Genomic DNA, 25,037 nt, shown 5'->3' with positions numbered 1-25,037 from the left:
CCCCAAGTTCATGCAGTGTTTTGTGATGATACATTACTTTAACACAAGTGATTTAAAACGTGTGAAAAATGCCAATCACTTGTTTTTAAAAATCTTAAAAGTTTAATGATAATAAAATGGTCATAAAAATAGCAATATTATTAGAGGAACAATAATTTGGACAATTTGAATTAGGACAATATGAGACAATAGAAACAAAGAGTTATGGACATCCGGGTACCTTTTCTGGGCAACATAAGCCCGAAAAAGGACACACGTTAACAGATGATTAACCCTTAAAAAAATATCCTGTTGCATATTCATACATCTCATACATGATGCATAAATTCCATTCAAACACAGGATTCTGTCTGGTCATCGACAACTTCTTCCTCTGAATCCTAACAGCCTCTTTAGGCCTGAGTGAGGCAGGAAGAAGTTAGTTTCTTCTGATAAGAGAGCAATAAATTCTTTTTCTCTGAAAGATTTAAGTGTCCTGTGGCTATCTCGCTGCAGGTCCTTTCTTTAAAAAAAAAGGATCTTACCTAGCATAGTTTCTATTTTAACATTTTGTTACAACCTAAAACTATATTTAACACACTACTTAAGAAAATTAATACCGCATAACTTTCTAACATAACACATATAATATTTCTTTTAATATTTAAGAAAAGCCAATCATAAAACACGCATTTTTCACAAAAAGTGATCCGAAGAGGCAACTTCCCAGCGGCTCCGACTGGGAGGCAAAGGGCCGGGGCGGCGGAGTTTGGCGGCGGCCTGGATGCGCTTGCACAAAGGCACCACCGCGGCTCTTCCAGGCGGGGATTTCTCAATGAACCCAGCGCATTCCAGGCGCCGCTCCCCGCGTTGCCGGGCGCCCATTGAGGCTCTCAGCGCCGCTCAGGTGCCACCAAGGAGGGCACCGGGGCACTTCAAAGGGGGGCGCTGCAGCGCCGCCCTTCTTTTGAAATGAGCTGTGAAAAATGCGTACTGTAGGGCCGGCTTTTCGCAAGTACTAAAATGAATGTTATATGTCTCGTGTTAGAAAGTTATGCTGTATTAATTTTCTTAAGTGGTGTGTTAAATATAGTTTTGGGTTATAACAAAATGTTAAAATAGAAACTATGCTAGGTAAGATACTTTTTTTTTTAAAGAAAGGACCCGCAGCGAGGTAGCAGCCACCTAAATCTTTCAGAGAAAAAGAATTTATTGCCCTCTTACCAGAAGAAACGAACTTCTTCCCGCTTTGCTCAGGCTTGACAACATCGTCAGAATTAAGAGGAAGAAGTTGATGATGATCAGACAGAATCCTGTGTTTGAATGGAACTTATGCATCATGTATGAGATGTATGAATGTGCAACAGGCTATTGTTTTTAAGGGTTAATCCTCTGTTAACATGGGTCCTTTTCCAGGCTTATGCTGCCCAGAAAAAGGTACCCAGACGTCCGTAACTCTTTGTTTCTGTTGTTTCACATTATCCTAATCCAAGTTGTCCAAATTATTATTACTCTAATTGTATTGCTATTTTTATAACCATTTTATTATTATTAAACTTTTAAAATTTTAAAAACAAGCGATTGGGTTTTTCACATAGACCGTTAAAAATAAACATATTTTTATGTCTAAAAATATTAAAATATTTTAAGGTCCATGTGTTCAGTACTCAGCACATTACCTGTGTTTCGGTACTCCTCAATCTGTCAGATTTTAAATAAGTGTCTCTTTGTATGCAACAGAAGGGGTTAACACAAACCAGAAATATGTGACTGAAGGGAATACGGCTTAAACTGACTGACACTGACCTTTGAAGCAGCGACTGTCGGAAGTTCCCACTTTGTGGACTAATGGTTAGGTGGTGAGATAGATAGTTAGCTAACCTTGCTCCCATGTATGAAAAATGTGGGACAGATGTGGCCATGCGCTCTCTCCCAGCCAGCAGCACCGCCCAGGGCAGCCCCGCTCTGCTCCCCGGCAAAGCCCTGCAGGGGAGGCCAGCCCGGGCTGGGATGACACCCCGGTCCCCAACACTGCTCCAGGGGAAGGGCAAGGACAGGGGACAACCACAGCGCAGGGTCTGGTGCCTGCCCGTGCACAGGGTGACAACCTACACTCCTGTGCCAAGGGAAACAGAATGGCACGCCACAGCCACATTTAGACCTGATGCTTCTTATACAGATCCTTCATCCCTCTCTTTAATAACCCTAAAATGTCAGTTTTGACAAAGAGCTATCGATATCAGAGCTACAAGGGATGTGTTATATCATCTGTACCTCTCTCTTCCTCCCATCAGCAGAGAATTATTTCCTCCAAATGGGTTTGGGAGGGCTTTCTGTGATTTAGTTTGGATGATACCTCTTCTTCTGAAAGATTAGTCCACATACAAATAGACATCTCCATCGAATCCTGCTTTCTACTGCCTAGTTTTTGTATCTATCCTGCTAGTTCTAATTGTCTTTTTTGAGATGCTCCAAAAGCCTTCTGCTACAGCACAGAAAGAAATAAGACTTTCAGATTTTGTCCCTTAAAAATAAAAATAAGTAGCACATAAGGTCAGTTAGTACATGTTCTTTCGCATCCTTCGGTGTCCCTACCAGAAAATAAATATAACCTTTTTTTCTAAGAGCACAGAGAGATGGGGCTTCACAGAAAAAATGATATCACAAAAACTTCTAGTGAAGAGAGCAAGGAAAAAAGTTAATTAAAAACTAAGGAGCTTTGGGGGGCTAAATCAATCTTTGACATACTGGAGGGTACAAATCTCTTTCAATGCATTTGGGGCTAATTTTTATTCTAGATCAGCCACCAAAATTCAACTCAAAATAAGGAGAAGTAATATTTTATTTAGGAAGTTAATAAATCTTGTGTTAAACTTATTGCTATAGCACAGGGTGAACAGGCAAATTTTGTGGTGAAGTTAGTTTTTGTGAGTATGCCACACCACCTCACACAGAAACCAAGACACTTGGGAATTGTAGTCTGATTTTTTACCTTCTTCAGACACCACATAAGATGGAAGTGTTGATTTTTCCAAGCTCTGTAGGGCCAAACACTGGAAGTTTCACTACAAACACGTGTTTTTTCTAACCTGCTCCACATGATCTTTATTTCCTATATGCCGAAGACAACCTTTTTCAAATATTTAAAGCTAAAATTTCAGGTTCATTAACTGCAGTTAACATGAATTTGCCAACTCCTGTCTTTTTGTTCAAACAACAGTCTGCTGAAAATTTCTGTAACCTGAAGTCTGAACCCCAATCTAGTTTATCTGGGTTTATGAATACACATGTTAGTCTATCATATCACGGCCAGACCACTGCATTTGTAGATGGTTATTTCCCTCTGACAAGGGAGAAAATTGTGTTCCATCTCTGAAGCAGTAAAGATAACAATGCCTCAGAGATGTGGAGCTGAGGCATGGAACAGAGGTTTCCACAAGTTAAGGAGGATGTGGATGTGTTGCAAAGTAGGCAAAAAAATGTTCTTGCAGACACATCTGGATCTGAGGCTGGACAAAAACCTTCTGTCCAGGTTTGTTTCACTGTTACCGAGTCAACTTTAAAATGTAAAAGCTCTAGAATACTAGAATGTTCATAGAATACTCTCAATTTGACTTCTGTTGAGAGGTTACCTTCTACTTAAAACCATGGAGGTCATTGTGGCAAGCAATTCCAGTGGCAAGAAAACTGCAGGAAGGCAGTGAAGCTGTCAGCAGAATGGCTTTTCCCGGTTTTGGGGTGGAACCATGTGCATTTATGTGGTCAGTTAAAGCAATGAATATTTCAGATTAAATCCTAGAATACCTACCCAGCTGAGCCCACTACTAATTTAAAAAGTCATAGCAGTCAAGGGATAATTGTATATAATCAGGCCATGCCAGCAAACAAGAAGGCAGCTTATTTACAGAGACTATTATGTTGGCAAGAAAGAAAGCATTACCAAAATTAAACTGATAGAGAACTTGATGCCAGTATTATACATAATTCAACAGCATCCCAATTACATTGCCCTTTCATGTTTTTCTGAGCTTGTAGTGAGAGATAGAAGAGACTCTTCCATATCTGTGCCATGGCCTTTCTAGCCTCTTGCTCTCCTTGCCAGCCAGTATTTACAATACAAATTAGAAGCATCTATAAATATCTTTCCTGCTTTTTTGGTTTTTTTTTTTCATTAAATAGTCCAAATCTCCTGATGAAGGGCTAGTGTTTGCATCCCAGGGGGAAAACCAGCAGCAAACCTAGAAAATGCCTTGCTCAAAAGGCAGGGACTGCATGTCAGAACATGGGTTAAAACTAAAGCTTTTTTTCTTTGTTCATACTTCTGCATTGTAATTATCCCATTACAGCATTAATCTTTCCAGCTACAAATAGCTGATTTTATGTATGCCCTTGCTATGCTAAAACTGCTCTTCCACAAGAGGAGATGCTGTGCCTCACCAGATTTTTTCTGCAGCTGGAAGATTCATAGCCCAGAGCAGACCAAGCCAGAACAGGAGTGCAAAGCCCTGCAGGTGATGACAAGTGAGGCTGCTGCCACACAGATATCATTTGCAATCCAATGGTCGCCACATCAGACAGTTTCCATTGCAAAAAATCAAATCTTAATGTAAGTTTGCTTTTATTTCAATTAGACACGTTGCTTTTATAGGACATTCTAAACAGATTAAAGCCACAGGAAAACAGACCCAGCTCACTTCTGCTTCTCAGAGCCCCTTCAAGCCAACACATTTAAATAGGGCCAAACAACTCCATGAGAGCCCAAAGAAGTTGAGGGAAAGATCACAGGCTAGTGACTCCTCCCAGCAGGCACCAAAAGCCACTGAGCTATTTCTGTCTCAGAACCCTGAAGTACTTTCCCCAAGAGACCTGAGCATCTGACCCTTGCCTAAGAATATCTTCCTCTGAGAGAAGGGCAAGAAAAAGAGGCAGTCAGTCTGGGGAGAAGAAAGAAGGGGAAGCTGCAGGTGAAGGGAACAGCAGCCACACAGGGAGCAGGGGAAAAGGGACAACTAACTAGTGCTTCACAAAAGACAAAGAATTAAAAGGACAAAGATAAAATAAAATTGTTTCCCAGGGCAGATGGAGCTGGCACAATGCTGCTAAAACCACCCTGCAGGAGCAGAGCAGGGCCATGGCTGGCAGCAGTGACAAGTGGCAGCAGCAGCTCCTGCCATGCACCATGGTGGCTCCTGTCAGATGTCCAGTGGCCCTAAAGTGTTGAGAACCCAGGGGTTTTAGTAGTGAGAACTCAGGGGGTATCAAACAAGAGTGAGTTTCTTATTGCATTGCCAGCAAAGGTAAAGAAACAGCTGTCTGTCATTCTGCTGGGTTTCAAGGTCCTGCAGCTGGAGAGCACTCTCAGCTTTCTGCCATGGCCGCATCTCCTCCCAGCCCCCAGGTACAGTCCCACTGGGACCCAGAGGAATGTCACCCAAGAAAAGCCCCAAGAAAAGCCCCAAGAACCCGGCCCACCATTTCCGACAAAGGGGAGTCCTGGCACTGCAGTGGATGCAGGAAGAGGAAAAGTTTCAGGACTTCTGAAGGATACTGTAAGGATACACAGTGATGGCTGAACAGGATGCACTGCACAACAGCAGAGCCTGTAATCACATTGATGTACTCAAGGCAAGCACTGCTCACATACACAGGGCTGCCTGAAGCAAAAACCCCATTGTAATATTACATTGCATTAAAGGGGGAAAAACCCAAACAAACACATTGTATTGGAATAAAATTAAAAGATACTGGCTTGAACTGAGTTTCATGGGAAAAATGGAGCAAGAGGCTAATAGTTTAATAGTCCTGGCAGCAGCATGGGTGTGGGCATACCCAAGTTCACAACTTTGGATCATCACAATGCAGAGCCACTACACATATGACAGAACTGAAACCTTTTCTGTCTCACATCCCCGGCAAGCCAATTCCAGATGCCAAGATGGGGCTCTGACTGTCAATGGCAAGGGAAGGCCAGAGGATACTGTTTTTTTCTCTGAATAGTACTTCCAGGGCTATTAGTAAGTTGAACAGGCACTACCTCAAAAACACCACCTTGGGGCCTTTCACAGTCCTCTGCTGACCAGGAAGAATGTAGTCTTGAGAAAAGGTTTTCCACCATGAAAAGGAAGGAAGGGAGTGTACTGCTATTTAACTGGTTCTTGTTCTTCCACACAGGAAAGCTGATCCTGGAGGATACAAACTGAATAAACAAGACCTTAGCCTGCAGGCCTTGAGCAGCAATCCTGCACACTTCCAGTTTAAAACTCTTTGATAAGAGAAAGAAGCAATGGCTGCAGAGCCATAGACTGGGGGTTAGGTCCATTTCAGTTGCTTCTCTGGCTTGACCTGAAAGTTCTGAACGATTGCACATATTTGCCATATACAAGATGGAACACAACTATTTCTTCAGCCATGGCTTAATTATCAACAGTAGTACCTGATACTCCTCAAGTACTGAAATTACAAATGAAAAGCAAGCCAATATTACACACCTATGATGGCAGATGGCACATTCATGTCTCTGTGACCAGTGGGACAAAATTAGTCACCCAAAACTAGGATACATAGCATGCACTGAATGTATACAGCTATTAATATTTCTGATAATCAAAGTTACCTAATCTATTTTAGCACATTTGATTCTGATGTGACATACCAAACAATACCAACATCTTGCCCACTGTCTCCAGTAAAAACAGTTGTAAGTTTCCTCAGACATATATATTGTGTATATGAATGTGTTTGTATCAAGGTGACATTCATTAAAAAAAGAGAGACTGCGCTGAATTGCACCATTCCTTTTGTTTTAAGGTTAAGAGAGAATATTGTGCATTTGATAACTTATCCCTTTAAACTTGTTTCCCTTCATAGGGCTTCATTTTGGTTTTTTTTTTTTTGTTTTTTTTTGTTCTTCCCTGGGAAGGAATATTAAAGGTAACAGAGACTTTAGTGCCTTCAAGGAAGAAAATAAACTTGTCAAACTTCTGGACATATTTTTCCAACCATTCTAATAATGTACTGAGGGAGTTAGGACTGTCTTTCCAATGAAAAGGGCTTTAACCTACAGGAAGACTTTTAAGAATATTTGCATTCACTGCTGTTCAGTTTTCTGGACTAATGACAGGGGAAACATCTATTTCTCTCCCCTTACCTTGGCAAACAGGCAAATACAGAGTACAGTCTTGCAGTAGGTTGAGACACCACAGTAATTCCCTGTTCCTCTTTTTTAAGGTACAAAGAAAAGCCAAAGACATATACATTAATTGCCTAGTGCAAACCTTCCAGTAAAAACAAACAAACACAAAAGAGTGCATGCACACCTCTTGAAGACTATACTACTTACATTTCCCAGGCACGCACAATCTGCTGGTCACATGAAGATTACATGCACAGAGCTGGAAGGCACCACATCCCTGTCTATTTTACAGTTGCTCTTCAGAAAAAATTCATGTTTCATCATGCTCAGGGAAGTGAAAGCCAGTCTAAAAGCATATACCAAGTTATTCTTGCTTTTTTTACAAGTAGGAAGCAGAAAACCTCTCCATCCCATTTTTCAGGGTAAAAGCAAATAAAGGTGCCTGAGGAGCAGCTTTAACTAGTCTTTCAGGCAATTTACAGGGATCTGTAGTCGGCACCAGCCCTTAAAAGACGCGATTAATTGTCATAGCAACCAGGGCATGGAACCACACGCACTTGGGCTGGGATACAGGGACAGCAGTGTGCCCTCTTACCCACACACGCATCTCAAAAGGGTACCGGGCTCCTCGAGGGGCTTCATTGTTTGGGCACAGTTAATCCTCTATAATAGACACTCTTAACCAGGCATGGGGGACTCTCCCCTTACTCCCCCTTCCTTCACAGGAAATATGGAAACCATGGTGCTGCTGTGGCTGTGGAGGGAGGCTGCATGTCGGGGGAGGAGGAGGAAAGGAGACAGTTGGACAGGCAAAGGAAACAAAACTGGGGATTATCGTGTACTTTGGGGTCCAGCTAGGAATTCATCTTAAGAACTGACATACCACTTTTTCCTGCATTGATAACATATTTTCTTTACTCCCACTGTAAGTCTTTCGTCTTCTTTCCCTCTTTCAGGACAACACCATCACTGAGTTTATAAAAACAGACAATGTGGTTATAGCACAGCACACCTGCAAGCTAGTTCATTGTCTATCTCTGCCTACATAAGATCAGAGCCATGGTCATCAGGGACCCAAAACAACAAGAAGCAGGTCCTTCCCTACATGATAATTTATTTTTATGCCACAGAAGCATATCTGAACACAGACAGACAAAGTAAGTTTTTGTTGTGTTGCATTTCTCTACTCCCAACAAATGGGATTCAAACACTGGCAGAATTTACCTGAAAGCTTCTTCCCTAGCTTCCTGCACATTCATTTTGTATCAAAACACAAATGGCTGTATAATGGCCTGTAGCAACGTTGCTGGGTTTGGTGGTATTTCTTGCATGGTTTTGCTTTTTGGGGGTTTGTTTTGTTTTTTTTTTTTTCCAGGGGTGAGAAGGGTGATGTGTTGTTATTTTGTTTTCTTTAAAAATCGACAGAGCCTGTACTCCTACTAATAGACACCTTCCCAGTCTGAAGATGATCACTCCCTTTTCCTCCTTACCTATGCTTTTGGTGCTCTAAATACAAAAAAGCTTTGCTTGCTGCAGGAGAGAAGAAGTTGTTGTGAACTGATACTTTGGAACACTATACAACAGTATTGCAAGTGAAAATACAACAGCTAGGAGGACACTGGATCAATTTGGGAAGCAGGACTAACAGAGAAATGCTTCCAGAAAACTATCTATCTATGTCAGTACAATATTGTGACCATTCCCCAGGTGGCCAAGTTGGTGGATACCTTGCTCTTAAAGAATTATTTTGGTAACTGAAGTTATAGGATTGCAGATCAGAGGCAGTTTTGGGAAAGCTTGTGCATGGCTGCTGGCTCCAGGAAGAAAGAGGTCAGGGAATGGCAATAAGCCTCCAAGATCACATCAGCCAAATAAAAACAGCAATTCACACTATAGCAGAATGCTATCATGCATCACATGCCATCATGGAAAGGGAGACAATCCAGTTCAGTGGCCACCAATTTTGGCCACTGCTGATTGGGCTATTTTTCTAGTCAGCCACAGCAAAGAAGTCACTGCACACCTTGGCAGGAAGGCAGAAGTGAGTCACAAAGCACACAGGAGCACTGCTGCACACCAGATATAATGATGACCTGCTGAACATGTGCCTGCTCTTTTATTTACTGTGAAAAAGAACCTATTTTGTGGATAGGGCTCCCCTTCCATTTTCTATCAACAGGGAAACACAGAGCACGCTTACACTAAGGTTTTTCACAAATGCTTATCCTCACTGAACTCAGCCTTGCCTAAAAACAAATAAATTTAACCTGTAACAAAAAAGACTTGGGCTGCATCACACCTCCACCATCACCTCCAACAGCAAGTACTTACACATCTAACAGCACACATTTTTCCACCACCCCATTCAGAATCACACTACCTGATCTCTGGCAACCTTCTTTTTCCTCTCTGCGTATACTCACACCTCTTCCCCCCTACCTGAGGGAGGAATTGGCTACAGCTGATTGTTTACCAGCTGTCAATAGCCAACAGGTCTCACGTGTTCATTTCATCAGGAACATCACACTAAGGTTTGCAACAAGAAGGCAGGAGGAAGCTGAGGATTTTGGCAGTAAGTAGTTAGCTCAGGCATGATATTACAATACAGATGAGCCAAATAAAAAGCTTGAGGTCATAGAAAGGTATACTTTCCTTTCCTTCTTTCTAGTTTCTTTTACTTCCCATCCCTGTTTTCCTCACCTCCTCTGCCCTTGCTCCTCTCTGCTCCCTGCTCACAGTCTCTTTCCTTCCATCATCAGTCCAGGCACTAGTTTAATCAAAAGTTAGCCAAAAACCCATCTGTGATTTTAGTGATCTGCCTGTGACAGAAACCAGACGTGGCTTAGCAAAAGCAGAAGGAGTAATTTGGCCAGGACAGGGAAGAGACAGAAGTGCAACCTCCTTTGGCAGCTCATGATGTTCTGTTATGAGCAAACTCATTCCTCAGCCTTAGCTCATGTTCATCCTACCTAGCTGTGTAAAAGGACTGAGAAGTTGAACCTTCACATGAGGTAACTTATGACCTTCTCTTAATAATTTCTAGGTATCAATGAAGGAGTGATGGATTTGGAAATGGTTTCTTCCCTCCACCACTGCTTCTATTTTTTTAACAGTCTCCTATTAAACCAAATCAATATGTATGCAGGTGCATTATTCATATAGTGCACATATTCACATTGTAAGTATCTCAAATAATAGTCAAGATGCAAATCTCAGAAATTATTACAAGCCAGTCTCTAGCACATTCTTAGCTTTGTCCCTTTTGTTAGCAGAGTTTCACACACAACATGATGAGCTTCAGCTCTTCACCAAATGGTTGCTCTCTGCTGCCATACACATCTCCAAGGAAAGCAGAGTAACTTGTCTTTGGAGGCAGGAAAAAGGGTTAGCTCACTAGCACACTTTCTAAGCTCTGTGGTGGCAACACCCTTTGTGTCTGGGTAACATGGCTTGTGGGACCTCCTCCAGTGTCAGGAGAATTCCAACTGCCCCAGACTCCACTATGTACCAGCCTCAGAGTCTGTGTGTGTGTGTAGCCACATGATAAAAAACTACACTGGACATAAGATCCATCTGGAAACACAAACCAACAATGGCAGAAACTTTTCCCCATTTTTATCCCATTTTTTTTTTCCTATCTGAATCAAACCACCAACCTGTTTTTCAATGGTACCGTGCAAACAGTTCCATCAGAAAAACAAATGGGAGAAGAAGCTGGGCAGGGTCAAGAATAAGAACAAGAAGATAGGAGTGGAGCAAAGAACTCTTCTACCACCTGCCAGAGCCTCATTCTCAGCCCTAAATTCACCTGACACTGCTTTCAGTCCCAGGACACTTCAGGTGCTCTTGTATTTTGAGAGAATGTACCTGAGGTAACTTAGATGCTTTGGAAAGGCCATCTGTTCCTCATCTCCCAATGCCTACGTGTATTGCACACATTAATCATTTTGCTTCTTGGCAAAGTTTGCCCATAAAGTTTCAGAGAAGCACTATAGTAACTGCAAACCAGATGTTTCTGAGTACTATGCTCTGTTTTATAGCACTGTGTAGCATTTCACAAGCATTAACTAATCAACAACTCTTCCAGGTAGTTAAGTTTAAGTCCCCATTTTACAGGTGCTGAACCAGACCCAGCGAGGTTGAGAGATTCACCCAGGGCCAAAAAAACCAATTGGTGTCCTATTCTAGACTGTAAATCAGAAGCTACTGTATGTAACTTCTCTCCAAGACCTTACAACACAGTATTTCCCCTCATCTACTGCTGCAGTACAGCTTCTCCTGAAAACAAAGCCTACCCCTCCCTGTCCTGCACTGCACACGTTGGTAAAGCTGCATTTTGTCCACCAGCTGTCCTGTAGCTTTTAGTCTTGCACAGTCAGGATGACACAAATCATCCTGCTCTGGCTTTGGTCCCAAACCCCACAGCTGGGTCAGGCAGACAGTATTTATGGAGCAACTCACCATTTTTTTGACTCTGATGCCTACTTATATGATATTTTTTGGGGTGATTTTTTTCCTCCTTTATCACCTGGCTGATCCTTTTGTGCATGCTGTGTTTTGTTTATCAGACTTGAGCTTTTAATGCCCAGTAAGTGCAGTGGTGCACAAGCAGCAGCTACAGCAGCAACAGTTAAATACAAACCAAAAATTGGTCAGATAAGAAGCATACTCAGTGAATCCAGCAACTTTAACTGGAAAAAAAGAAAGAAAGACTGTCTGGAGAAGAGTGAGTTTTACAGAGTTTCACCTCACAGATCACTGGATGAAACATTATCTCTGTGTTGTATATGCAGCTGCTGGAGATTTCTCTGCATAAATGTCTGGTGAGCTGCTTAGAATTGCATTTAAAGGCTGGGCTGAGACCAAACAGTCTCTGCAATTCTCTTCCTGAGAGTTACAGAACATTTCTGGTCCATCCAGAAGAAGGAAGGACATTATCCCCAAGCACCACTGGAGCTGTGATGGGAATAGAAATGCCAGTGTTAGGACTGTCTGAAGACTTGTCTCTCCCTGCCATCAGTGCTGTCTACCAGTCTTGAATTGCAGCAGGGGCAGAAGTGATCAAACAGCTTTCTTACCCCATATTTCTTCTGGACCCCACTTCTTTTACTTCCCACCATGAGCTTTCCACAGCTCAAGCTCTGGGAGCAAGTGAATGAGCTCCACATCAGTTGCCCATTTCAGCTGTTCTTTGCAACTGCTCCTCAGCCAAACACTGCTGCTTCTGAGAGATAAATGCACGCATGGCCGCTGCTCAAAGGGAAACATGCAAATACAGCACATTTGGCAGGCAGCTTAGGAGAAGTTACATTTGTACCTTTGTTCCCTCTCCCTCTTTGGGCCTGCCACATGGAACAGCAGCCAAAATGCATCTCAAAGATTAGGTCTGGTCTCACAGCCCTGATTTTGCACACCTAAGTTACTGCTAGACTCAACGATTGAGTATGATCATGACTCACTTGAAGCTTTATGCTTGGCATTTTGTTCAAACAAGTGCCCAGATAAATGGAAAAAATAATCATTAAAGGCAAAGGAAAAAGACAAATTTAAAATTGTTGGAGTGTAATGCTTCACAATAAATGGCAGCTAAATACTCTTGAGTGTAACACTGTTTTGGATGTTAGTAAGAACATTCATAAATGAGGAAAGAAATTGGTATTGATTCTGTGGGCTCATGTCTCAATACATCTATAGGTTGTAATGTAGGGATAAATCTAATAAATTAATCTGGCTGAGTAATAATAAGTTCCATTAACACAGTAATGCATACCAAATCAATACTTATGGACAATTTCAGACATCAAATTTAACAGAAATTCTTCTACAAGTTAGAATTACCTAGAATTTATTTATTTATAATGGGAAGTTGATTTTAGGTAACTAAAAGAGATTACGTGCTAACACACAGTCACAGACAGAATTTTTCAAGTGAATTACTCGGGAATTACTTGGTGTCTTAAACTCAAGTAACCTCTCTAGAGCAGGACCAACTCTGTGGTTAACACAAATCCAATGTAACTATTTCATTTCTGGCAACCCTTCAATCACCATCATGGCACTGCATCTTACCTTGACCACTCTGCCTCAGTCCTGGAGTGCATTTCTGCTACTGCACAGTTGTTCTGTTGTCGCCATTATGTTTAAATGACAGAAAACTTGGAATTTTCCTTTTCAGTTCCAGTAAGAGGTGCCTTCATCCTTGAATGATAACCATCACACCACCTTGCCCCTGTGCTTCTACGTTAAATCCTCCAAATGTTCTGGAATCCACTGAATGTTATTGAAGACATGACTCCCCCACCAGAATGGACCCAAAAATAAACCCCTTAAGTATACTGTCAAAAATTGCTGGTGAGCACAAGCAAAAAGCAGCTTTGGCAGAAGAATGTGAAGAGGCAGCAATGGAACAAGGTCTCCAGGGCTACCCACAGGTGCTGTCTGCCCTGGCACAAGCTGGACAGCACCTCTGCCAATGCTGAAAGTCCTTTTTCTACAGTGTCCCACTCAGCACATCAGGCATCTGACAGCAGAGGTCAGGTATCAAAATCTGACTGGAAGTTACCTGTGCATGTCTGATAGGTTGTGCAGGAAAAGGAGTGTCCTGGGGTGATTTTTTGATGCTGAATTGTATCCCCATTCGTCTGTTTAGCCCAGAAATTAGTTATGTGCCTTTAAAACTAGATCTGAGAGCAAAGTGGGGGAGAAGGAGAAGAGGTGGAATTTTTTCATGGTGTTTTCAGAAACACAGAGATAAGAGCTTTAGCTTTCCTTCTCACAGACTCTGTTGTCTGCAGCATGGACAGACAGCAGGAGAGAGCTCTCCTTTGCCATTTTAGTTAGTTTTTTTTTAGCTAGCTGAGGCAGAAAAATTCCCTGGGCTGTGGCTTTTTGTTTTCCTGGAACTGTTCAAACCTGTTCTGGACCAGAAACCCAGAAAACACATTAGGAGCTCACACCAGTGTCCAGGGCCCAGGACACGGCATTCCAGCACCAGAGGGACTGAGAGACACTCAGTGAGCCAAGAAACACCCACAGAGGACCCTCTCTGAACTACAGAAGGACTTTCTGAATTTGCCATCTCTTCAGAACAGCGAGAGGTTTTATTGTTTAATATTATTCATTTTTTATGCTTCTGAATACTTTGCTTGTTAAATAAAGCTTTTTCAACTTTTCTCCCGAACAATTGGGGGGAAGGGCTGCTGAATTTTGCCCTTTAGGAAATCATCCCTTTGGAAGTTCCCTTCCAGATTTGTCCCAAACCAGGACAAGGAGGCATTTCAGCTGATCATTAATTATATTTGGGTGATGGCTTTTTCCCCACTATATGGGATGAAGCTTGAAAACTTTTTTCTGCCTAAGGGTACTTAATCCTCATACCCAGCCTGATGAAAATTATATCCACAACATTAAAGTTTTACTTCCTTCAAGTATCAAATCACATACCCATTAAAATATTTTCCAGCTCACTGCTCAACTCTACCCATCCTACCTGCCATTTTCTGTCCTTTCTCACTTTCAATCTACCCAGGACAATCCCTACAGACCTCAATATACTGGCAGGAGGGAGTTGAAGAAAACATATTCAAAAGCATTTCATGTCTGTAGCAGCAGCAGCAGGAAAGAAACCCATAGTTTCATTACAGCACTCAGCTTCAAGTAAGAAGAGATTTCAGAAGGCAAATGGCCCAGATCAGATGGCAGAGACCACCAGGAATACCAAGCTGTTTAAACTCCATAAAATACCAGGACTTAAAATAATCACAAGGTAATTAATTTAATTTTAATAAGTATTTTCTAGCATTTGTCTCACCATCATAGGGCAAAAAAAAACCCCCAAAAGATCCATACAAAATAATATTTCACCCTGGGAAAGCCACAGAGGCACCTGGGTAGACAAAGACTGAAATCTTGCTAAAAATCAGAAAGCATCGTACAGGGTACAGCTTATGCCTTATCCCTCCTTGGAGCATTTGCCCCCTACCTTTCAGTGACTCACTTCAGGCCTCCTCTTGAAGAGTTAGACATCTACCTCCTCTCTTCAACAAAAAGGAGAGAGAATTCCCCCCTCTTCTACCTTGCAGCCACCACTCCTATTCAGCCCAGCCCAGCTCCCTCAAACTCCCCCTTCCCCTGAAAAGCTCTGAGACAGCCACCTCAAGGCTACATTAAGGACCAGAATTTTAGTCATTAGGCTGGAGAGATCCAGGAGTGGAGCTGTGGAGCTCTCTTCTGCTTTGAAGAGTTGATAAAGAGGTATCAGAGCAGGAACAAACTCTGGCATCTACCTCCTGCAATGTCAACGGCTTCTTCTCTATCTCACTAAAGAGGGGGAAAGACTTATACCCCTCTTAACTCATATTCCATTTCTACCAAATGGAAAGAAGGAAAAGCCAACTCCCATCAAAAAACACTTGCCAGATGAGAAAACTAACAAGAATAAATATAAGAAGACAGCATCCTTTTGAAATCAGTGCAGCCGAATTACATACTTCTGGACACACACACAACAGCTCCTTTGACAAATGAACGCCAAAGAGGACTAAGTAAACTAATGGACATCACTAAAGATGTTTCAAATTTTGTTTTCATTCCATTATCAGCTAATACTGGCTTACAGGTTGAAATTAACGCTAGGGTTATGGTCTTGTTATTGGACATAAATTACTTCATTTATCTGTATTAGAGATGCAGCAATCTGTTTCAAGCATGGAGTGCTTTTGTAAATGAGCACCTTTAAGCCTGAAATGCCTTGGAAGATGTGCTGGGGAGGATGGGGGGAAAGCATCTTCTAGTTGTAAACTTTCAATTTTCAAAATTTCTCATGTTTTGCATCAAGACAAATCCATGACCTTTTGAGGTTCTTCATCCCTAGGGAACCTCACAGTACTCACAGCTGCCTTCAGGGATGCAGCAAAGCAGAGTTAATCATGATCTCCTACATAAGCACTCCCACCACCAGATTACCATGAAGTCTTATTTGCTCTCCAACCAAAAAAATCTAGTGTGGACATAAGAAACCTTACTAAACACAGTCTCAAGAAGTCTCAAGAAAGACCAATCCTTCTTGAGGATTTGACTTGTCTATGTTTTCTGTTAGGAAAAAAAAGTTGCAGCAAAAGAGAAGATTCACCATCCAGCTCCAAAGTTCCTACAGGTCGCCACAGGTCAGACCCATCTGAAAGTGGAGTGAGACCTCTCATATTACATGGGGAACAGGCAGTGTAAGGAAGCAAAGGTGACCACCACACCAAAGGGAATCTGAAATTATGGACTGAAGTTACTGTATCAGCTATAAATAGAAGACTGGCTTAATAAGCATCCCTATTTTTTTACTGTGGAGCCTGCATGGCATCACTTGTGGATAGACCATTCTGGTGAGAACAAGGGTCACCCACCTCCTCTAGGATATTGTTTGGTCATCCCCGTGTGCCATGGCACTTCCCAAAAGGCCGGCACACTCCCTGCAGATGTAGGGCACTGTGCTGCTGTATGGGTGTGCTCACCCAGCACAGCCAGGCTGTGGGGATGCTCCCCCCTGCACTGAGGTGGTGCATGGGAGTCAAACCTGCTTCCTCACTCGTTTGGTGACTCCGAGAAAAATGACCTAGAGTGAAGATGTATTGAAGAAATGTTTTCTTAAATCACGAGAGGAACCAAGTCGGAGAAAGCTGAAAGACGAACTTCAAAACTTGAAGTTTTCAGTAAAAATCTCAGCTAGATGGATGACAGACATAAATAAGCACAGACAGGTAAAGTAGGCAGTTCACAACATGAATCTCAGAACTACCAATACTTACACACTTTACAGTCATAGCAATTTATGAGTCCCCATACAGCTGTTCTTGCAACAGGTGATTTCAGCTCAGTTTGAGCTCTGCTCACAAGCCTTTGAGCATGAGACTTCTGTTGTTGTTGGGCTTGGAGGCTAATTTTTGTAGTTTTTAATGTCAAGCTTCTTCAGCAACTTCTTTTTCCTCAGCTTTCCTGGTAATTAGCCCTAATCAGTATTCAAGTGCTAATCTGTCAGGCTATCTGCTGACTTAAAGGAAGGGAATACCTCACTAATAGCCCCAGTGTTTCCCTCTGCCTGCAGAAACAACCCCGATAAGGACAGAGACTCCAGCCATCTCCAAAGAGACAGAGCCACAAAGAGCCCTTCTGATCGCTGCTGGCATCTGGCCTTCCCCTCATTAGCACATTAAAGCTGCTCTGTCCATCCCATAAGAGCCACTCTGTCCATTCCTCCCGCTTTCTCTATGGAGCCATTTATGGTGCTGCTCCTTTGAAACCCCCCTAGTTCAAGAGGCAGTAACCCCTTCCCAAAGCCCACAGCACAGCCAGTGTCAAAAATTCCCACTTACAGACAGGCACCCAGTAAGGAGTGGCATTTTGAGTGTCATAGGTAGACAGAAGACACCCAACATATTCTGCTTTGCCGAATTGCCCCTCCTAGGGAAATCTTTTCCCACTCAGTTCAGGGACGGTATGGTTTGAATTACAGTGCACTTAGGATATCACATCACTTCAAACAACTCCTACTTCAGAACAGGACCAGCTAGGCTTGAATCTCCAAAAGTGCAAATTCTCAGGAGCAAAACAAGGCAGGAGGGACAAAGCTTCCCAATCCTGGCTTCTAAACCTGTTAAGAAATGACACTCAGACACTTTGAAACCAAACTTGGACAGCTTTTCAGTGCATGCTACATCAAAACCATGGAAGCTTTTTGTACTTTAGCTGTTCTTCACCCCTAAATCAAAGTATTTTGGGTGTGCTATGGCATGCCAATAAGTGTGCATTCACTGAAATAAGTTGTTTGGAGAAGAGGAAGAGCATCTTTTGCTCCCATTATTTCCCTTATGCACCCTAATCATTGGGAACACAGCTAGTTTGCAGAAGTTGTTTGCTTACAAAATGGCGATTACAAGTTAACTAATGAGAAAAGGAAAGAATGGACAATTTTTCATCACTTCATTTCTTTATGCTCTGCCAGGATGCTTTCCAACAGGCAGATATGACCTTCCCACTTCCTCACCCAAAAAGAATAATACTAACAGGCACAAGAAAGCCAACCTAGTTGCTTTATTTATGCTCTGATCTCATTTTCTTTGACTTACTTCAGAATGGTATAAATATTTTTACCTGAAAGGAGAACTGTGGCTATCTGAATTGAACTCGGGCTCATCTTTCTACAGTCACTGTGATTCTGGGTGGACTTTGAGGAGCTATTTGTACTTTTTAAGAATAAAAATCCCAAAGGAAGCAAATTCTTTTGTTTTGAAGAAGAAAGGCAAAGCAACTGAAGGCAATGAATACTCACTCTTTTTTTGGATTCATAAATGATATGTTTGATCCTTGACTTGCTTTTCATTAAGGAAAAATGCCATAAATTATTTGGTTTGTTTGCCTTTCTGATCAGTCAACTGAAAGACATTTTTGCTTTGGGGCAATGAAACATATCATCTCAATTTTATTATTATTCAGCTCCAAGTTCCTTTTAGTACATAAAATCCCTATGTCTGATTTATTATGCAGGTGCATGTTATTAGGGAAAAAAACCACATTGGGTTATAGCTTTCAATGCTTGCAGTGCCATTTAAACAGCTCCCATCCCCGAAGAATTAGTAGCTTTGACACACAGGTCAAGTTCAAAGTTAGTCAGCTAGTGGGCCAAATTTCCTCAGCTCCAGTATCAGGGAGGAATTTGGCCTGTAACACACTAAAAAATCAAGTTTTACTCAGACTGAACCCAAACAGACAGACTTTCTTTCAAAAAGAATCTAAATTGCTTTTCTTCATATAATTTTGTTCAGTACATCACTACCTAATTTAATGAATTATACCTATTAGAAACATTTTTCTCTTCCTTTTCCTAAGACAGGAATTAGAACATGCAGTGGCTTTTATATAAGGCCGAAATTTACTCGGCAAAGTAAATAAGTGAGCAAAGAAGCAGAGAAAGTCACACTGCTCCATAGATAACTTTTGCAATTCTCTAGTGCAGAGAACAAAGCTATTTAAAAGATGAGATGGGACTGAATGGCTGAAATAACTCTTATTCCATTTTCTGATTCAAGTTTAGTATGTCTCTAATATTCTGATATGATTTTTAGGAAACTTCTGAGAAACACAAAGTGCCATTCAGCAACTGCCAGCAAGAAAAAGCCCATCAAGACAACCTTGAAACAGCAAGATAAGGCACAGCCAGACTTTATAACTCGTATTCCTTAAGGAAGCTCTAACAGATAGAAGTGGGTAAACCCAGAAAAATGCATGTGCCATCCAGCTGTCTAAAAAAGTCCTTGTCAAGGAAAGCAATACAATAGCAGTGCCTTAGACATGTCTCTGGAGACCTGAGTTCATCAACATGGCTATGGGATTTTTTATTTCTAGGAATAATCTTGTTTACTTAGCTAAAAAAACTTTGTCATAGTACCTAAAGATATTAACTCATTTTGCTTGCAGAAACTTTATTTTCTCCCCTGTTCTGCTGCCCAGGTTTACAGAGATAATGTCCATGTGTAATCAGGTATCTTGCTTGTTGGCTTTCATTTAGAGACAATTTGCAAGAATCCCCCAAAGAGATTCCTTGGCAACCTGTTCCCCCTGTGTTTCAGCAATGTTTGTTGTCTGTCCAGTCCTCTCAAGAGATGATAACCACACTTCCCAATGTGAGATCAACCTGTAAATTAGTTCAAAAGGTTTCAGGGACCACAGGTGAGTCTCTGCCCTTCAGATCACCCAGGGAGTGCAAGAAAGGGACACAAGCTGTCTCTTGTGCTGGAATACAGCCAGATGGAGCAAGCTGGGACCACTAACAGGTATCTGAAATATGTAGGTGATTGCTGGGGCACAGGCACAGAGAACCACAGAACTCCAAACCACATCATTTATTTTCTATCTCCCCACTAGAGGTGGGAGTCAATGAGGAGCAAGTAAGTCACTGCTTATTAAGTGGTCTTCTACAAGCAGGCAGAGTTTGTGGATTCCAATTTTGGCTGCACAGAAATTTGGGGAAGCAAGTAATCAAGCAATCAAGCAGCCATCATTATTCTTGCTCCTCCCGGCAGCATAGCAGGGCACCATCAGTCAGGGACACCTGCTCAGCAAATGTCACAAGGCAGGTACCAGGCTGGGCCCTGCAGATGGGATTTATGGACCATGGGTGTGAGTCACAGGTCCAGGAACATATCTGCAGCACAGCATTTCCCCTTTGAGCTGCTACAGCAACTCAGAGCCATCCTCTCCCAACTCAGAACCACAAAATCATTAAGGTTGGAAAAGACCTCCAAGATCCTGGAGTCCAACCATTAACCCAGCACTAGCAGGTCCACCATTAAACCAGATCCCTAAGCACCACAACTGCTCCAAGGATAACAGCAAGTTTGACCCTTTGCAGCAGGTCCTGTTCACCATCACTGGCAGCCCAGAATTTATACACAAACTATTCCAGTAGATCCCATAACTGTGCTCAGCATCTCCAGTCCTTCAGTATTCTAACTATTCACTTTTTTGTTTTAATTACTTTCTGCTTTCTTGTTAGGCACTTTTGTGAGTGTTTGCTGTGATCACTGAAATAGACTTTTACAGGCAGCCAGCTCTGCTTTCAGTGTGTTCTCTCCCAAATACCCTGCAGGGGTTGTTCCAGTGTTTCTCTATTACCTTGGGATCTACTGAGTGAACAGAGAGGAGAGGTTGGAAGGTGAAGTTAAAGTAAGCTTCCATAGCTTGGAAAACAATTTTAATTTGGTTTAATTGTTTAATTTTAATTCCTGAATTGCCATGGAAGGCAATTTAGGAATCAGAAAGTGCCTGGGTAACGGAACTGCTACAAAGAAAGTGAGCAAGAAACAATGATCAGTTTCTGCTGGTGTCTGTGTCCTTTCTCCTGATGCCTTGTTTCCTCCTTGACCACACCAGAGTCTGTCCCTTCCCTGGGCACAGATTTCTTAGCAGGGCCTCTTGTGACAGGACAAGAGTTTCAAATTAAAAGATTAGATATAAGGAATAATTTTTTTATTATGAGGTTGGTGAAACTCTGAAAGAGGCTGCCCAGAAACAATCAGGGTGAGGTTGGATGTGGCTCTGAACAACCTGATCTAGTTGAAGATGTTCCTGCTGATGGCATCAGGGGTTGGATTAGGTGACCTTTAAAGGTCCCTTCCAACCCAAACCATTCTGTGATTCCACCAGCCAAAAGCAAGTTTCTGGCAGCCCCAGTTGTTGTCAACATTTTTATATTGATGCCTGCCTGAAGATCCCCTACTTTGTGTAGCAGAAAACAGAGGCACAATGAATCAGTCAGGAACCTTCCACTAATGGGTGTCAAGCAAATGGTGCACACAAAGTATAGATAGCACAGAGAAAGTGTTACCCTCTTCCAGGGGAAAAACAATTGGAAAGGCCAATGTTTAGTTTGTTGGGGTCTCCCACTTCTTTAGGGATATGGCACACATGTTTCTTTCTTTCTCACATGTATTTTCAGACTATTGTTTCCATAGAGAATGAAAATATAAACACTGTGTCAGAATTCATTTCACCGTATCAACAGAAATACTTATGAAAGCTGTGATGTTTCGTGGAGACATCAGTTCCCATGTAAAGTTAAAAGAAACTTAAGGAAATCTAACTTTTGAAAAATTTCCATTGATACACAGTGTGGGACTGGCTAAGAATTAAAACACCTCAGTAACATGTCTTCTCCTTCTCCACAAACCACATAAATTTGGAAAAATTTTACCCTTATTTCATGTTTCAGGAGGAGGTAAGAACACAATCACGAAAAAAAGGGACTGACTCCTGTTCCTGTTCCTTAGGCTGCTCTTCTGTGCTATGTGAGATCTCATTTCTAGGTTCAAGTTTATGAATAAGAACAAACAGATTTGAATTTCAGTCACCAGAGCAAATTTCTATCCTTCCCCTCCTTAAAAAAAAAAAAAAACAACAAAACAAAACCCCACCACAACCTAGCTACCTAGGTATTCTCATTTCAATCATACAATCATATATAAAGAACAACAAATACTGATTTGACATTTTATCTACAGCTCAGTCATATGCATGCATAAGCCTGTTAACTGTTTAAACTGTTTGAATTAATCCAACACCTCCATGAAGACTGTGGTCAATCTGATGACTCCCCAGAGGTCATTATCACCACCCTTGCCCAGGAGAGCCTACTGCTTTTGTATCTGACCTCTTCACCACACCTTCCTGTTTCTCTTGGTGCCCCTGGGAAAAAAAATCTTTTCTCTAGTGTCTTGTTTCAGGACTGACACACACCTCAGGATGACCAAGCAGAAGGAGGGCGGGATCTTGCAAGCACAGGACGCCTAAGATGACACGGACTGTCGGGTTAAGGAATTGAGCCAATCTTTCAATACGGAGAGTTGCAAAATGCATGAGGTACAAGAAAATGTGTAACTGAGTTGAAGCAGCTCTTACTTGTTTCAACTTCTTTTCAACCCTTGTCATGCTCAAATAACAAAGATAAGTATTCCCTCTGTCACTGAAGCTTTGGGGAATTCTCCTGGAATGGTAACAGTTAATTAACTGCGTGTAATAGGGATGTTCTGGGAGCAAATAGCTTCACGTATTTTTAACAATGTAACACTTGTAGGAATTGTAATTGTTTAATATTTAAAAGCTTCATCTTCAAACCTAACACACCCATTTAGAATAGCTGGGTTCAGTAGCTCGTCCATGTTACGTGAATCTGAAACTAAAGCCGGGACAATGAGGCCAAGGCTGGTACGCACCATCCCATTGCTGCAACCGCTCTGTTCAGCACGTAAGAGTCAGAAGTGATGGCTCCAGCTGCCTTTTCAGACAGGAGCCCCTTCTGGAGAAGAGCAACCAGTTAGGCTCTGGATGGACTCTGTTTGGTACTAAAACCCTCTGCCCTCATCAAATGCAACGCAAAAGAAACAACCGGCAGAGAGGGGAGCGCAAAGGATTAACTAAGATGGTTCCAGCGTTTTCTTGTGCCTTCGGTGAAATAATTTACTCCGAGTACCCTGCAGTTTTCCCATCTTTGCACTGACCGCTCTGAGCCACACGCAGGGGCGAACGGAGCGGCTCGCCTCCCGCCAGCAGCCCCAGCGTGCTGAACCGGGCAGAGATCCCACACGACGCCACCCGGCACCCCGGAGCATCAGGCCGCGCCCGGCCGCCGCTGGCGGACCCCGGCCGGGAGCCCCGGGAGCCCCGGGGGCCGCCCCTTCCCCGCCGCCCTCTCGCCCGCGCTCCAACTTCCCCGGGCTGCGGCAGCGGGGATGCTGCTGCCTGCTCCCGCCTGTCCGCGACCGGCCGGGAAAGCCGGAGCCGGCGGCGGCGCGGGGGCTCCGCTGCGGAGGCTGTGCCTGTGGGCACCGCAGGTGCCACCGGCACCGACACCGGCACCGGCGGGGAGGGCGCGGGCTGGCGGCTCACGCCGCCGCCTCGCAGGCAACAATGGGCCGGGGGAGGCTCCGCGCCGTCGCTCCCTTCCCGCCCGGGGCTTCTGTGGGGAAAGGCGCTGCCAGCCCAGCCCGGCGGAGCCGAGCCGAGCCGGGCCGGGCCGGGTCCGGGCTGGGTCGGGGCCCCTCCGACGGCGGCCCTCGGAACCTGCGCGCCCCAGGGCGAGCGGCACCGTGCCGTGTAGCCAGAGCCCCGCTCCATCCCCTGGCCTCACCTGTTCAGCACTTTCCTGATCCTCTGGCGCACGCTGGAGGAGGGCGCGGAGATGCCACTCCTGCCGCCGCCGCTGCCGCCCTCCGCCGGCAGGTTCTCGATGGTGGCCACGACATGGCTGGGCTGCGGCGAGTGGTGCGGCGGCGGCGGCGGCTGCGGCGGCGGCGGGTGGCGGTGGTGGCGGTGGCGCTCGGGGGAGAGCATCGCGGCGGGGCTGCGCCTCAGCGGAGAGCGGGGCGCATCCCGGCGGGAGGGCGGCGGGCGCTGCTGCCGCCGGCGCTGGCTCCCTCGGCTTCCGGGCAGCTCCAGACCCTCGCCCGCTCCTCCCTCACTGGGCTGCCATGCAGCGAGGGGCGGGATGCTGCCGCCGCCGCCAGCGAGTGCCGCTCACGGCCGACGAAGTGGCAGCAGTTTGGCGACCCTCCTCCTCCTCCTCCCACACCCCCCGCGCCCAGCCGGTGCCTCCCCCCGGCGGAGCCGCCGCCGCTGCGCCGCCTCGATCCCCTTTGTTCCCGCTCGCCACCGCCCCGCGCTCCCCTGACGCGCGGCTGCTGCCGCAGCACGGCCCGGCCCGGCACGGCACAGCGCGGCACAGCACGGCACGGCACGGAGCCCCTCGGAGCCCCCCGAAGACCCCCGGAGCCCTGCGCGCCGCGGGGCCGCCGCTGAGCGCGGCCGGCGCCGCCAGGGGGAGCCCGCGGCGGTGGCAGCGCCCCCGGGGCAGCGCGGCCGGGCCGGTCCCGAGGGGTCCCGAGGGGTCCCGAGGGGTCCCGAGGGGTCCCGAGGGGTCCCGAGGGGTCCCGAGGGCTCTGCCGGCCTCCAGCTGAGCTCCGCGCTGGGGGGTGAGGGGGAGCCGCGTCGGCGGGACCTCGAACTGTGCCCCATTAAACCCTCATCTGTTTTCTTCGGGGTGTTTAGTTGTCTTTGTGGGGTGGGTTTTTTTGAGGTGTTGTTTCTTTGGGTTGGAGATGCTCACGGCTGAGCGGCACGGCACCTCCTCCCTGGCCGGGGCTGTGTGAACACCCGGGAGTTGCCGTACACTTGTCTTCTGAAACGCAGCACGGCCGGTGTCATCTTCAGCCAACTGGGAAAAGCGAAAAGAAAAAATCGCCTCTGAACAACGCCCTGGCTCTCACACTGCCAGAGGCACGTAAGGGACTGAGGGAGGCATGGCAGTCACTGTAAAGTTCAGAGCTCCATACATTTTTCACAGACACAGTGCACTTGAAGTTCATGCCTGGGCGAGGCTTGTTAAAGT

At 44.4% G+C, this 25,037-nt stretch overlaps 1 protein-coding gene across 2 annotated transcripts in view; it reads right to left on the bottom strand.

The window, feature by feature from the left end:
• Positions 1-24,229, bottom strand: part of SLC35F1 (solute carrier family 35 member F1) — a 226,345-nt gene extending 202,116 nt beyond the window's left edge. Inside the window, exon 1 of one of the 2 annotated variants that reach the window (XM_077175219.1) lies at positions 23,781-24,229. In XM_077175219.1, the coding sequence (XP_077031334.1) occupies positions 23,781-23,983 (203 nt within the window). In that variant the 5' untranslated portion in view covers positions 23,984-24,229. Of the gene's footprint in view, positions 1-7,318; positions 7,557-23,780 lie in introns of those variants that run through there. The other variant, XM_077175220.1, reaches the window with a different exon arrangement.
• Between the last annotated feature and the right edge of the window lie 808 nt (positions 24,230-25,037).

The sequence above is a fragment of the Agelaius phoeniceus genome, chromosome 3, assembly GCF_051311805.1.
Source record: "Agelaius phoeniceus isolate bAgePho1 chromosome 3, bAgePho1.hap1, whole genome shotgun sequence".
Taxonomy (NCBI): domain Eukaryota; kingdom Metazoa; phylum Chordata; class Aves; order Passeriformes; family Icteridae; genus Agelaius; species Agelaius phoeniceus.
Note: the sequence above shows the minus strand (reverse complement) of the source record. Positions and strands in the feature narration are given on the sequence as shown.